At 57.5% G+C, this 13923-nt stretch overlaps 1 protein-coding gene across 1 annotated transcript; it reads left to right on the top strand.

Moving 5' to 3' along the window:
* The first annotated feature begins 1018 nt into the window (after positions 1-1018).
* Positions 1019-10900, top strand: NEK8 (NIMA related kinase 8). The gene is made up of 15 exons (XM_058037558.1): positions 1019-1072; positions 1376-1581; positions 2491-2723; positions 3341-3472; positions 3645-3853; positions 4247-4326; positions 4596-4777; positions 4977-5127; positions 6259-6335; positions 7469-7586; positions 7864-8014; positions 8129-8292; positions 8508-8666; positions 8745-8903; positions 10441-10900. Exons 1-15 carry the CDS (start codon positions 1026-1028, stop codon positions 10467-10469), a joined length of 2097 nt encoding a protein of 698 aa, XP_057893541.1. The 5' UTR covers positions 1019-1025; the 3' UTR covers positions 10470-10900.
* The last annotated feature ends 3023 nt before the right edge of the window (positions 10901-13923 follow it).

The following is a 13923-nucleotide window of genomic DNA, read 5'->3' on the forward strand; positions in this document are numbered from 1 at the left end:
GGGGCCCTCAGATACCGCCCGTCTGTACCGGGCAGCGCGGGAGGGTGACTGCAGCCCGTGCCTGGCAGACGTTGCACATCTGTGCTCGGCCCTGCACATCTGCCACAGTGCGGCACAGCTGGCGTGGGCTTCGCACATCTGTTCTGCGCCGTCTGTGTGTCCCCGGCACGGTGTGGCTGTCGCCGGGGGTTGCGGCTTATTGTGTCGGGGGAGGACGCCCGGGAAAACATTAGGAAAAGTAGTGGGAGCAGCCACAAACGCTCACCTCAAGGCATGGCGGGGGGGCTGAGGCACTCAGAGGTACTCCCTAATACCAGGCTGCAGTAGGATAAGACTGAAAGGCGGTGGGATCCTGATTCCTGCGTGGGGGTCCTGCCCCATCGCTGCCCCACGCTGCAGGGCGCCGGCTTGCGCCATGGGGCTGACCCCCCCTCCCCGGTGAGCCGGGCTGGCTGTCGCTAGATGGCAGCAGGGCCACGTGGCAGTGCCACCACTGCCATTCTGTCACTGTCCCCACTCCAGAACAGAGGCCACCCCTCCTGGGTGCAGGGCAGGATCCGCTTCCACGCTATAGCCGCCATCGCGCCCGGTCTCGGGGATGCTCGTGGTCCTGGGGGATCTAAAGCAGGTCTGGGGGGCCATGGAGGGGACTCGTGCCCCTTGTGCTGGCCCCGCAGCAGCGCAGTCCCCGCAGTGGGTGCCCCTCCCGGCTTGGGGCTGGAGGCTGCTGGGGACACCGCCGCTCTATGTGGGTGCGGGGGGTCCTGCTGGCATCCCGCAGTGTGGGCGGGCAGTCCAGCGCACCCCAAACCTCTCTGCCCCGTCTCTCTCTCTCTCAGACTCAAGAGGGTCTGGCTGCCGGTGGAACTGGGGTGTCACCCAAGCGGGGGTGGCGTTACCCCCCGACCGAACCACGGAGCCCCCCGGCCGTACACTGCCGTACACAGCGGCGCGGTTTGTCCGCCCGCGGCCGCCGTAGCAGCGCGGAAGTGTCTCCATGGAGACGGGAGGAGCCGGGCCCAGGGATGGAGAAATACGAGCGGATCCGGGTGGTGGGGCGAGGGGCCTTCGGGTGAGGGGCGCCGGGGATGGGCGATGGGGACGGCTACAGTCCTTGTACCTCCGGACGGGAGGCCTTTGAGCCGCTTCCCTGGGGCAGCGAGGCGCTTGTGGCCACGGCAATGCGGGGTCGGCCGGGGTGTGGCACCTGGGGGGACATGGCACAAAGTGTGTGACACCCCGGGGGGACATGGCGCAAAGTGCGTGACACCACGGGGCGCGGGGATTGCGGGCGACCTGTGTCACCCCAGGGTGATGGCCAGGCCCTTTGCTGTGTCCCCCTCCCCGCGCTGAGGCCCCGTCCCTGTCCCCGCAGCATCGTGCACCTGTGCCTGCGCAAGGCCGACCAGAAGCTGGTGATCCTGAAGCAGATCCCGGTGGAGCAGATGAGCAAGGATGAGCGGCTGGCAGCGCAGAACGAGTGCCAGGTCCTCAAGCTGCTCAGCCACCCCAATGTCATCGAGTACTACGAGAACTTCCTGGAGGACAAGGCGCTCATGATCGCCATGGAATACGCCCCAGGTGGGCCCTGCTGTGCCCTACAGTGCCTGTAGCTGCTCCCTGGGCAGGTCCAGGGCGTGCCAAGCACTTGGCTCTCTTTGGGTCAAGCACTTTGTGCTCCTTGTAACAATCCTGGCTTTGCACCCCCAGGAGACCAAGCCTGTCTCTCTTGAGGAGACATTTTTGTAGAAGAGTATCTGTGGTTCTTGATGGACACCAGATTGACCATGAGCCAGGTCACCAAGCATTGATGCAGGTTGTGGAGTCACCATCTTTGAAGATAACTCAAAAGATTCTGGTCCTGGACAAGCTCAGTGGCTCTCCTTGAGGAGTGACCTCACAAGGTCCCTTCCAAGCTCAGCCACTCCATGATTATATGCCTTACACCTGCTGACCATATCCAAAACAAGGAGATTTCAAACCCCTCTGTCCCTGATCAGCATGCTACCATCTGCCCTGCCTCAGGTTTCAGCCACATTTCCCTGTGTCAACTCTGTTGGCCCCACATTTCTAACAAGGTTTCCTGTGGAGTTTCAGATGAAATCAACATTTGCATGAGGGTTTGCTCAAATCTGTATGTGAGCCCTGAATCTGGACCTCCCCTCCTGACAGGGGCCTCTCTGTGCCACGTGGCCTCTTGGACTGCAAGAATTCTGCTCTGCAGAACAGGCTGATCTTGTTCTGCCGTGGAGGTTTATGTCCTCTTCCAAGAGCTGTTGTTTCTTTTCCTGCTTTTGATAATGTATCAACGATAACTTCTCTCTGGCTGTTTCTTCCTCCCACCGTTGTTCAGGAGCATTGGAGGATGTGCTGCTTATCCCAGCAGGATGTGTTTATCCCACATGCTTGCCTTGTTAGGATGCCAAAATGGCAAAATCCTCCCAGTTTTGTGCTGTCCTGTGCCCACAGCCCTTTGTTTGCTCCTTGCAGGGGGCACTCTGGCAGAGTTCATCCACAAGCGCTGCAATTCCTTGCTGGATGAGGACACCATCCTGCACTTCTTCGTGCAGATCCTCCTGGCCCTGCACCACGTGCACACCAAGCAGATCCTGCACCGTGACCTGAAGACCCAGAACATCCTCCTGGACAAGCACCGCATGATCGTCAAGATCGGAGACTTTGGCATCTCCAAAATCTTGAGCAGCAAGAGCAAAGCCTACACAGTGAGTGGCAGGGCACTTCTCACCCCCCTGGCAGCACACTGGGAATTCTGGATTTGGCTCACAGTCATCTCTGGGAAGTGGCTTTAGGCAGTGCTGCTTCGTTCCGTGGCTGATATCTTCATGGCTGAGTTTGCTGTGGCTCTGTGGGCTGCAGAAAAGTAAAAGGTGGGAGAGGATGAGGTGTCTGAGTCCATGGTGAGGGCAGGCAGGGTGGCTCTTGCTGGGGGTGGTGTTTGCAGACTCGTCTGACACATCCTTAGCAAATAAATTCCTGCCTGTGCACTCCCGTGCTGCCTTAATCTCCTTTCTCTGCTTGACATTTAGTGTCTCTCCCCACCTGGGCTAATCTGACCAGACGTTTGTATCACGCTCTGAGCTCTGATTCTCTCAAGTGGATAGAAGCAAAATTAGAGGCAATCACTGTATGTGTCACTGGAAAGGCAAATCCTCTTGTTTTTCACTGAGATTTTCAGGCAGCTGTTGATGCCAAGGGAACAAAAGCCCAGCTCTGTGGAGCTTTGCTTGGTGGTGTTCCAGCCAGCTCTGCACCAAACCTCCCTCTTTCCACCTCTCTGCCCCAGTTTCACTGCGCTGTGGTAAATTTTTGTCTCTTGTAGGTGGTGGGAACTCCGTGCTACATCTCCCCAGAGCTCTGTGAAGGGAAGCCTTACAACCAGAAGAGTGACATCTGGGCCCTGGGCTGTGTGCTCTACGAGCTCGCCAGCCTCAAGAGGGCTTTCGAAGCTGCGGTAAGAGCCGTGCGGTTTACACGTAGCACAGAGAGCCGTGGCCTCTCACAGAGGTGAAAATGTGTGCTGGGATCACTTCTCTGTGAAGGCAGAGGGCAGTGCTGAGAGCTCCTTCCTCCTTGGCCTCGCCCCTGACTGCCCAGCCGCTGTTTGTGTGTTGTTTTCTCTCCAGAACCTTCCTGCCTTAGTGCTGAAGATCATGAGCGGGACGTTTGCCCCAATCTCAGATCGGTACAGCCCCGACCTGCGGCAGCTCATCCTCAGCATGCTCAACCTGGATCCTTCCAAACGGCCCCAGCTGAACGAGATCATGGCCCAGGCCATCTGCATCCGGCCCCTCCTCAACCTCTACACAGACGTGGGCAGCGTCAAAATGAGGAGGCAAGTGACACTGCCACCTCAGTGTCCCTTGGGAGGGGCTGCCACAGCCCACAGCATGGCTGACCAGCTGACTGCCTCCCTTCTGAGCTCCAAAGGGAGCATTTTCCCAATGCCACTCTGCTGTGCTGCCTAATGTGCAGCTGCTGCTGGCTGAGCTCGGCCCAGGGGCTCAGAGCCAGGCAGGTGCCATGGCAGGTGTGGGCTTGTCATCACAGTGACAGCAAACAGAGCATGGTGAGCACAGGGGGAAGTGAGCTGGTGCCAGCTCTCCTCTCTCAGGTTGTTTAAAGCAGTGCTGGGAGTGATTCCACCCGTGGCTTCTGCTGTAGCTCTGCCCAGATTCTGTGATCCAGGGCTCTGCAGGACATTAAAGGCTGGGTTTTGGTTTGGCAGGCCTGAAAAACCCTTGGCTCCGGTGCCCACAGTGACCCACAGCCGGACAGAGGGACGGGCAAGCAGTGCCAGGCAGAGGGGTGAGTTCTGGCATGGTGTGTTCAACTCAGCTCCATTTGGAAACACCCTTTTCTTTGGATGACACGAGTCAGAGAGGCACTCAGGGTTCTGGAGAGAGGAACTTTAGAAATCTCACCTTCCCTGAGCTCTGGAGGAGCCCTGCAGCCCCTTGGACCAGCACAGGTCTGGCTCTGGCAGCTCTGCTGGCACCTGCACTGGCTGCTGCTGTCACTTTTCCCGTGGGAGGAGAGTCAGGGATGCACATGAATGATTTCTGTGTGCCCCACAGGTGCCCGATGTGGTTCAGGCAGGACAGGAATCCCCCCTCCCCTGTCCTCCATCTACACGTGGGGCAGTGGCATCACCACCCCCCTGCGCCTGCCCATGCTGAACACTGAGGTGGTCCAGGTCTCTGCTGGCAGGACACAGAAGGCTGGGGTCACCAAATCTGGGAGGCTCATCCTCTGGGAGGTGAGTGGCAGGGAAGCTGGGATGTGGAGCCTTGGATGTGTGACTCCTGTGAAAAAGGCATTTCTGCTCACTCACAGACCCTGGCACTGCCTCCTCCAGGCCTGCAGTCCCAGCCAGGGTGTGGGTAATGCTGATAAGCCTGTGGAAGGGGTTCATCAGTGTTCTCCAAACCAGCTCTTCCATGGCTTCTCTCCACCAGGCTCCTCCCATGGGTGCTGCTGGGGGTCCTTCTCTCCCAGGAGCCACTGAGCAGCTCCAGCCTCAGTTTGTGTCCCGCTTTCTGGAGGGCCAGTCAGGAGTGACCATCAAACACGTGTCCTGTGGTGATCTTTTCACAGCCTGCCTCACAGGTGAGCTGCTGCCTCCTGCCTCCACCTGCCTGACTCCCAGAACCCCCTAAAACCCAGTGGGAGTGCCTGGGGAGCCTGCTCAGAGAGGAACCAGAGAGGTGCTCTGGGCTGGGGTGACACAGAGGCCTCTGTGGCCTCTCATGTAGCATCAGGTGGGAATCAGAAAGGGCAAACATGGTCCTCCTGTGATGCCACACTGGTCAACTTGGTCCCAACCTGTCTGGTGTAGGGAGGGCCGCAAACAGTTGGACTTAGGTGATTGATCTTAAAGGTCTACATTATTCTATGATTCTATGAAATCTGTGCTTGTTGTCCTGGTTGCACTGGTGTCACCTGAAACCAGAACTGAGTGGGGACTGCAGTGTGAGGAGAATATCTGTCACATACTCTGTGAGTGTGACATGGGCACATGCAGTGACCAGCAAGGACTGATTTCATGGTGAGGAGTCAGTGTGAGCTGCTGCAGGGCTGGTTGTCCTCACACTGCAGGAAAGCTGGGTTTGAAGCCCCCCCAGAGCAGCCCAGGAAGTGTTCTGATTGGAAGTGGAGCACACACACCAGTCCAAGGCCATGTTTGTGGAGCAAAGCCCTCCCAGTGGTCCTGTGGGAGCTCTGTTTGTTCTTCTCCTGGGGGTCAGAGCAGCAAACAGCAGATACACAGTGGGCAAACTCCATGGGCATGTGTTTATCCTACCTCCCATGGAGTTTCCTGCCACCTCTGTGCTGGGCAGCTGCTCAGGGACTGCCTCTGTGACTTTAACACCTTGACAGACCCTGGGGTTCTCAACTCCTGCCTACACAGCTGCAGCAATGTTATCTCAGTGCTCTTATCACTGCTGTTTGTTTGTCGAGCCGTTGCAGCATGGTGAGGCTGCAGCTCCCTGGGAGCCCCTGCAGCTCTCTGGGAGCTCCTGCAGCTCTCTGGAAGCTCCTGCAGCTCTCTGGAAGCTCCTGCAGCTCCCTGGGAGCTCTCTGAAGGCTCTGTGACCCGTGCAGCTCGTTCTGAGTCAGAGTGGGTCCAATGTCCTGGGAGCCACGGCCACCCCTCAGCTGTGTCACCTCGCAGGGCCTCACGTGTGCCTTGCAGGGCCTCCCATGTGCCACTGACAGGGCTCCTTTCTGCTCCTGCAGACAGGGGGATAATCATGACCTTCGGCAGCGGCAGCAATGGCTGTTTGGGGCATGGAAACTTCACGGATGTGAGCCAGGTTGGTTGGAGAGGTTGCTGGGTGTGCTTCGCCCCCGGGGTAAAGGATGGATCGTGGCTTCTGCACCACGTGAGGGGGCTCATCCCAGCTCCAGGGATGTGCATCCCAGGCATGCTCTGGCATCTGACCCCCTCCCCCTCCTCTCCCTGTCACTGCGGGTTTTAAAAGACCCAACCTGCCTCTCTCTTTCTCTGCCCCCCCTACACAATGATCCCTTTGAGCGTGGGGGAAGTCAAGAGCTGCCTTGTGGTTGCTGTTGGCAGGCTCCCAGCTTGGAGCCTGCCTCCAATCACACACCTGCCTGCTTCACTCTTGGCCTGCAGCTGCCAGGGTTCACTGAGAAAAGTTATTTTTCAAAGGAGCCAGTATTTAAAGAAGAGCTGTGTGTTTCCGATTGGCTCGGAGCACTGGGGCTGAGGGCTCACTGCTCCCTTCCAGCTCCTTCCTCGGATGTGGCAGCAGCCCATGGCTCCCAGCCGAGCCCGGGGACTGGTGCCATTTGTCACTGTGGTCAGCTGGCCCGTTTGTTCCTGCTCCTCCCAGAGCTGAGCTGCTCCCTGCTTATGGCTGGGGAGGGGAGCCCAGTTGGAAGCAGCAGCCAGATCCCAACAAACGGTGCTTTTCACTGGAGGATGATAATGAGTATGAGGCGAGGTGTCAGATCTAACAGCAGGTCACAGCAGGGGCCGGGTGAAATGTGGAGATCCTGCTCCCTCCACCCCCTAATGAATCCGAGCCGTTAACTCACTGCTCCTCTGAGCCAACACATCCTGCACCAAGCCCCTGCCTGCTCAGAGCAGGCGTTCACAGCCCCTGGCACTCCCCACATGGGCAGGGGAGCGAATCCCAACCCTTGCTGAACTTCTTCCCTCTCCAAACTCTCGTGCTGGCTGCTTTCTTCCGCCCCAGAGATGTTTGCATTATCTTGTGTGCTGCGTGCACGTAGTCTCTTATCCCTTTGAAGACTGTTTAGAACAAAAAAAAAACCCAGAAATTTCTCTGTTGTTTGTGTTGGATGAACGCTGGGATGCTGCCAGCGCTGTGTTGAGTCTGGGGGGGCCGGGTGGGAGGGATGGGAGCAGCCGGGCAGGCTGGGAGGTCTGGGCTGACGGCTGCTGCTCTTCCCCTGCCAGCCCAAGATTGTGGAGGCCCTGCTGGGCTACGAGATGGTGCAGGTGGCCTGTGGTGCATCTCACGTCCTGGCGGTCTCCAACGAACGGGAAGTGTTTGCCTGGGGCAGGGGGGATAACGGTAAGAGAAGTCTGTTTTGCAGAACAGGGCTCGTGCCTGTTCCCGCTCCCCTTGCTGGCCCTGCTCGCCCACAGTCCCCTCCAGATGTGCCAGGGTGGGTGGCTGTGGAGGAGCTGCAGCTGTTTTGCTGCATACCAGGGTCCCTGTGCTTTGGGTTTTGCTGCTTTCTGGGATCCTGAGCTGGGCTCTTGCAGCAGCTGTGTCAGTGCTGCTCTCAGTGGGGCTGTGCTCAGGGTGTGTTCCCATCAGCTGTTCCCTGCTCTGTTCCTCCTACCAGGTCGGCTTGGGCTGGGCACCCTGGAGTGCCACAACTGCCCCCAGCAGGTCACAGTCCCTCCGGAGCACGAGGCTCAGAGGGTCATCTGTGGCATCGATTCCTCCATGGTGCTCACTGTGAAGAACCAGATTCTTGCTTGTGGGAGCAACAGGTAAGAGGGGTGAGGGTCCATGCCCCACATTTTACCCTCCTGGGCCTGTCTGTGTTGTGACCAAGGGGCTCCAGAAGACATCCTTGTGTGATCCCAGAGATTTTCCCTGTGCAGGTGTAACAAGCTGGGCCTGGACCGGATCAGCTCAGCAGAGGAGCCTTCCCCAGAGGACCAGGTGGAGGAGGCCACTGTGTTTGTGTGTGCCCAGTCAGCCCCCTTGAACCAAGAGCCCATTGTGTGTGCTGACATTGGTACAGCACATTCAGCTGCTGTCACAGGTGAGGGTGTGTGCCCACATTCTGAGAAGGGGGACACCTGCATTTTCCCTGTCCTCCTTCTGCCTGTTTCCCGTGGACAGTCTCTCAAGAGACACCCTACTCCCAGTGTTGAAGCTCTGTGGAGCAGGATGCTCAGCCTGGAGACAGCAAAGAGCTTCTAGGGTTTCAGTGTGTCCCAAGTGACAGCCAGTTGTGTCTCTTCTCTCTGCTGTCAGCCTCTGGCCACTGTTACACCTTTGGCAGCAACCAGCACGGGCAGCTGGGCACCAACTCCTGCCGCAACAGCCGCGTGCCCCACCTGGTCGTGGGGCTGGAGACCATGAAGGTCACTGTGGTGGCTTGTGGAGATGCCTTCACTGTGGCCATTGGAGCAGGTGAGGCTGAAGGCCCCACGTCCTGGGCTGCAGGAGGCCAAGGCAGGTGTGCAGTGAGGTGTTTATATCCCTCTGCAGATGGTGAGGTGTGCACGTGGGGGAAAGGAGCCAGGGGACGCCTGGGCAGGAAGGATGAGGAGACAGGAGTGCCAAGGCCAGTGCAGCTGGAGGAGACACATCCATACCTGGTGACCTCTGTTGCCTGCTGCCACGGGAACACACTGCTGGCAGTAAAGCGTGAGTAAAGGCTTTGTGCCTGTGATTCTGCCATGAGGACCCAGCCAGACTGGGGCTGTGCTGAGTAACCCTGGCATGTAAGCTCACTGTTATTCTAGTCCTCCTTGAGCTGTAGATGAATAGAAATAACTTCAAGCCCAAAATAATTCCCCTACTTCCCTTCAACTCTGTGACACTGCCTCTCCCACTGGGCAAGGGGAGCAAAGGGATGGCAGAGGCTGTCTGGTGCACTCCCAGACAGGTAGGCTGGCCAAGCTACCCTGCCAGCGGTCCACTGAGTATCCAAAAAGAGCAGCTCTCTAATTGATGCTGCTGAAATAGAAGCTGAGATTTGAGGCGTCATTTTGGCTGCTGCCTTGCCATTGTGGTTTGGAAAAGATAGCAATGGTTTTGTGGTTCCTCTCTGCTAGGGCCAAAGGCAGCATCGTGGCTGGGTTAAAACGTGCCCATGGCATGACCTGCCCTTCCTGCCTGGATGCACAACGGGAGCCTGGCCCAGACTGCTGCAGGGGCCTTTCTTCCTCCTGTGCTGGGCTGATGATGGCCTCAGCCTGGGCTGAGGGATTCCAGCCCCAGCCCACTTCAAGGAGGCTAATTACAGCCCTGAGGGGAGGAGGCCCGGCTGACAGCCCCAGAATCGGCCCTGGCTCTGTTCCTCCCCTGCAAGTGCCCAGCTCTCATGTGATGTTTGCTGCCACGTGAAGGGGCAGGGAATGGCCGAGTCCCCAGGCTCGGGAACAAGTAGGGCATTTGTCATGGCAGTAAAAGGGTTTTGTCTCTGCAGGAAGACTGCAGGCTGCTCTCCCCTTCCGCTGCTCGAGTTGCCCTGCACTCTGTGGCAGCTGGTCTGTGGGCTCCCACCTGCAGCACTGTAAGAGCAGGGACTGAGTGTGTACCCCCACTGCTGTCCCAAAACCTTGTCCTGTCCCAGTACCAGGAGTGCAAACTCAGCGGTGTGAGGGCAGCAGCCTTGCCTGCCCCAGCATCCCTCAGCAACCAGCGTGCAAAAAAGCACTGAGAGCTCTGTAAAAAGCTGAGATTTGGGCTTTCACACAGCTCAATCTGCCTGGAAATTTCTCCAGCGAGAACACGAGATCTGGTGACACATGTGATGTCATTGCTGCTGTGATCTGGCCCGGGAGGGTGCTGGCACAGGCAATCTGCACTCTACCTTTGGGGTGGCTGTTCTGCTCCTCCCATGGGACCAACTCCACTTTTGACTGGCTTGGGCTGCTGCCCAGGTTATCATGAGCTCCTGCTGCTCCCTTCTCTCAATCCCACTGCAAACAGAATAACTGGGAGAAGCCAGGCTGGAGAGGAGGAGAGCACAAACCTCAAGAGATTGCATTTTGTCCTACTGGGTGTTGCCTTGCTTGTGCCACTGCTGAGGTCTTGCAGTGGCTTCCTATAGGGAAGAGGACAGGGATTTTGGTGCCCATCTGTGGGATATCAGGCTTGTGTGGGGCAGAACACTTCTTGTAGCTTCATCAAAGTGGGGCTTCCAGCTAAATCTCAATCTTTTCTCTTTTTGTTTCAGCTGTCGTGGAGGAGTCGCCTTCCCAGTGAGTGAGAGCAGCCACATCCTGCTCTTCCTGCTGCCCACGGTGGCCTGGCTCCAGAGCTCCTCAGCTGCACTCTGAAGGCAGCAGTCTGGAAACAGAGAGCTCCTAACGATGGTTCCCAAGGAACCAGAGCTGGTCTCACTTATTGAATTGTCACTGTGAACCTCCAGTGCCTGAGAGTCACTGCCCTGGACGTGCCCAGAGCTCTGGTGCTGCCTTCAGGGGGTCACACCGTGCCTCTTCCCCTCCCTGCTGGAAATGCCTGTGTGGAAGAGTGAGGAGCACAGAGGTTGTTTTCCTCTGTGGAAACTGTTTCTGGTTACAAAGCCCAGGCTGACAGCTCCGTGTCTGAGAGAGCTGTCAGCCTTTGCACAGCAGCGTCTGGAGTCAGGGCCCCAGGCGCTGTGCTGGGTGACTAAATGCAAACCTCTTTGCTAATTAGAGAAGTCTGTCCTTTCCCATCCCCCCCTGAAACGTTTCACCCATTTATTGAGCACACTTTGGAGGGTCCTGCCTGCACGGCTGGCCGAGCTCTGCACGAGCAGCCTCCCTGTGCTGCACAGCTCTCCCCAGATGCTGCCTGGAGCTTTCCAATTACAGCCTCCCCTGGCCCCAGGAGCTCGCTGGGGGATCCTCCAGCTGACATTTGTCCTCAGGCTCCTCAGTCCTGCTGCTGACCGGCTCACTGGCTCCCAGCTGAGCTAGGGAAGGCAGCAAAACACAGCCAGTGATTGTCAGTACTTGGAAGTTTTTTAACCCAGTTTTGTCGAGGGAGCTGATGAGTTTCCACCACGGGTCTTAGTGGGCAGGAGAAGCACATCCATGTGTTATGGACAGGCGTCACGTTTTTTGTCTCCAGAAGGGTCGTTTCCTTTCCTTTACTTTTTTTCCTCTTCTTTTCTTTTTTTAACTTACATTTGCCCTGGGCCATTTTTTGATGAGCTTCTGTCTCTGATCTGTCTGACATTGCAAATGCTCTTGCCTTTCACATCCATCTTTGTGCTGTTGCCAATCTGTTGTGTATAAAGTCGGTGCTTTCATAAGCTGGCTGAGATGAAATCTCTCTAATTATTTTTGTGATTCTTTCCTGTTTTCAATGAGGGAAACCTCGACGGGCTCTGGTAAAAGCCAACTGATCCCTCTGTCATGTGGAAGGTAATGAATTTCTGCAGCTCTCCTGCCCATCCTTCCCTCCCCTTGCAGGCTCCAGCTGGGGTAGGGAGCAGGTCCCGTCCGGCCGGGAGAGGCGTGTGCAGCCCTGGCTGCAGACACAGCCTCCCTCCCTCCCTCCCTCTTTGGCTCCTGGCAGGGTGGGTGCATGGGTTTTCCCCTGCCTTTTTTGTTTCTTGTGGAGCTGCCTTTTCAGGCGGTTACACCCTGCAATCCCAGGAAGCCGACTGGAACTCAAAGGTTCTGCCAGTCCTTTGGCACTTTCCTGTGCTGCAGGTTACAGACACAGCTCAGCGCGGTGTCGGGGAAGGTGCTTTCCCTTCCCAGACCAACCTGGGCACCAAAGTGGTTGCAGGGCTGGGTTCAATTGCCTCAAAGCCTCTCTGGGCCACTGCCTGTGTGGAGCTGGCAGCAGTTCCAGCTCCTTCCAGCATCAGATTTCTCTTGCCTGTGTTGTGCAGAGCTCTCGTGGCTCCCCTTGCCCCACACCACATCCCATAGGAAGGGGCTGGTGCTCCTCCTGCAGCCTGGCCAGGGCTGAGGGTTGGCTGGGACAGCAGCAGACAGGACAGAGGTCTAACACCCTTTGTCTTGTCAGTAGTGGCACCAAAATGCCACTGCTTCAGGAGCTAAACTCTTCCTGCTCTGGCTGGGCTGCCAAATCCAGGGGTGCGGCCCCCACCTGCCTCCTATCAGTGCGCTGGTGTGAGGTGAATGATTTTATGGCTTAATGACACCTTTGCACTGCACTGCTGGCACTGGAGGTGTCACCAGCCTGAATATTGGGATCCTTTGCTCCAGACTGGGCAAACCAGTGTGGACCAGTGCCCTTTGTGCTGGGCTGGGGGCTCCGGGGAGGGCTGGAGCCCTCGGGATTTCACAGCCTGGGCTCTCCGCACAGGAGTTCAGCTGTGGAGCCCAGCGAGATCATTTGAATAATTTAATACCGGGCTGTGACCAAGCCTAGCGAGAGGGTAAAGGAAACAAAGAGGCCCCCAGCCCCGAGCAACAAAAGCTCCTGCAACGACAAGCCGAGGCATGTCCGTGCTGCCGGAGGCAGAGAGCAGCCCGGGCAAATAGGCCACTTGCATTCCTCACGTCTGCTGCTTTGTTTCCCTGCAGAAGCTCCCGGTGAAATCTGCAGGTCTCGGGGCTTCTCCCTTTGTCCTTTTATTGTTCCCGTGTTGTGTGGGGCTGCTGGTGGATCGGTGTCCCCGCGGCTGTTCCTGCCGAGGAAAGGCAGGGCTGGCGGGGAGGGGATGTGGGGTGAGGCTGCCTGGTCCCCGTTTGTGCATCCTGGTGCGGGTCCCCTCTGGCCATTGTCCCCCACAGCAAGGCTGTCCCTGTTCCAAACCAGATCCTGCTGACTCGGGGCCATTACTGTAGCAGGAAACTGCCTGCTGATCCCGCAGCTGATTAATTCTGATTCCGGCACCTCTGCCGAGGCGGTATCCTCATTCCCACGAGGCTTAGGCAGGAGGTGCGGCCGCTGTCCGTCTGTCCGTCCGCCCGGATCCCTTACCGCTGCCCTCCCCGGGCACGAGGCCCCGGCAGCCGGGAGAGGAGAGGAGAGGACTCCCCGCTCCTTTCCCTGCGGCGAAAGGCTCCACCTTAGCTTGTTTAGAAGCCGGAGCGTCGGTTTTGTGTCCCTCCAGTTTGAGTGAAATAGAAGGCGGAGGGATGGAGCAGCAGGGAGAGGCTGGCGAAGAGGACGAGAGGCCTCTCCGAACTCAGATGGTTTCAAGAAGCGACCCATCATGGGAGACAGGGAGCATATCACCTCCACAAAGGGAATTGCCCCGAGTGTCGCCTTTGTGTGAGACAAATGCCTGGCTGTGATGTTGAGTGCGGGGAGGGCTTTGCTCGGGGTGAGGGGAAAAGGAGGGATCTTTGTTTGCAGGGTCTGACACCTCCCCACCGCCCTGCCGGCACAGCCAGCACCTTCTGATGGCTTTGTCAGCTCCTGGCTAATTAGCAGAGATGCTCTTCACTGAGGTTAGGGAAGAATAATTTTAAAACATCAAAGAGAAGCAGTAAATAATGATAAAAGTCGGCTGTTTCATGGTTGTCATCGGAGGCACAGGCTGCCTGTGTTTACAGGACTGATGTGTCCTGTCTTTGGAGTCCCATCAAGGACCCGTCCTATTGACCTGAACCTTGTCCCACAGTCGTGTCCAGGGAGTTTCCAGTCGGGGCCAGGTCACAGCGTGTCAGGGACAGTGTCTGGCTTGTGCCTATCTCTGGTTGGAGACAGCCTGTCTCCGGGCTCTGCTGGCACAGAGTGGCAG

This window comes from Melospiza georgiana, chromosome 19 (assembly GCF_028018845.1).
Source record: "Melospiza georgiana isolate bMelGeo1 chromosome 19, bMelGeo1.pri, whole genome shotgun sequence".
In the NCBI taxonomy this organism is placed as follows: domain Eukaryota; kingdom Metazoa; phylum Chordata; class Aves; order Passeriformes; family Passerellidae; genus Melospiza; species Melospiza georgiana.

Coding starts and splice junctions, on each gene's coding strand:
- NEK8 (XM_058037558.1), top strand. CDS start 1,026: ATGGAGAAATACGAGCGGATCCGGGTGGTGGGGCGAGGGGCCTTCGG. Junction 1,073..1,375: donor GTGGGGCGAGGGGCCTTCGG/GTGAGGGGCGCC, acceptor CTGTCCCCGCAG/CATCGTGCACCTGTGCCTGC. Junction 5,128..6,258: donor TTTCACAGCCTGCCTCACAG/GTGAGCTGCTGC, acceptor CTGCTCCTGCAG/ACAGGGGGATAATCATGACC.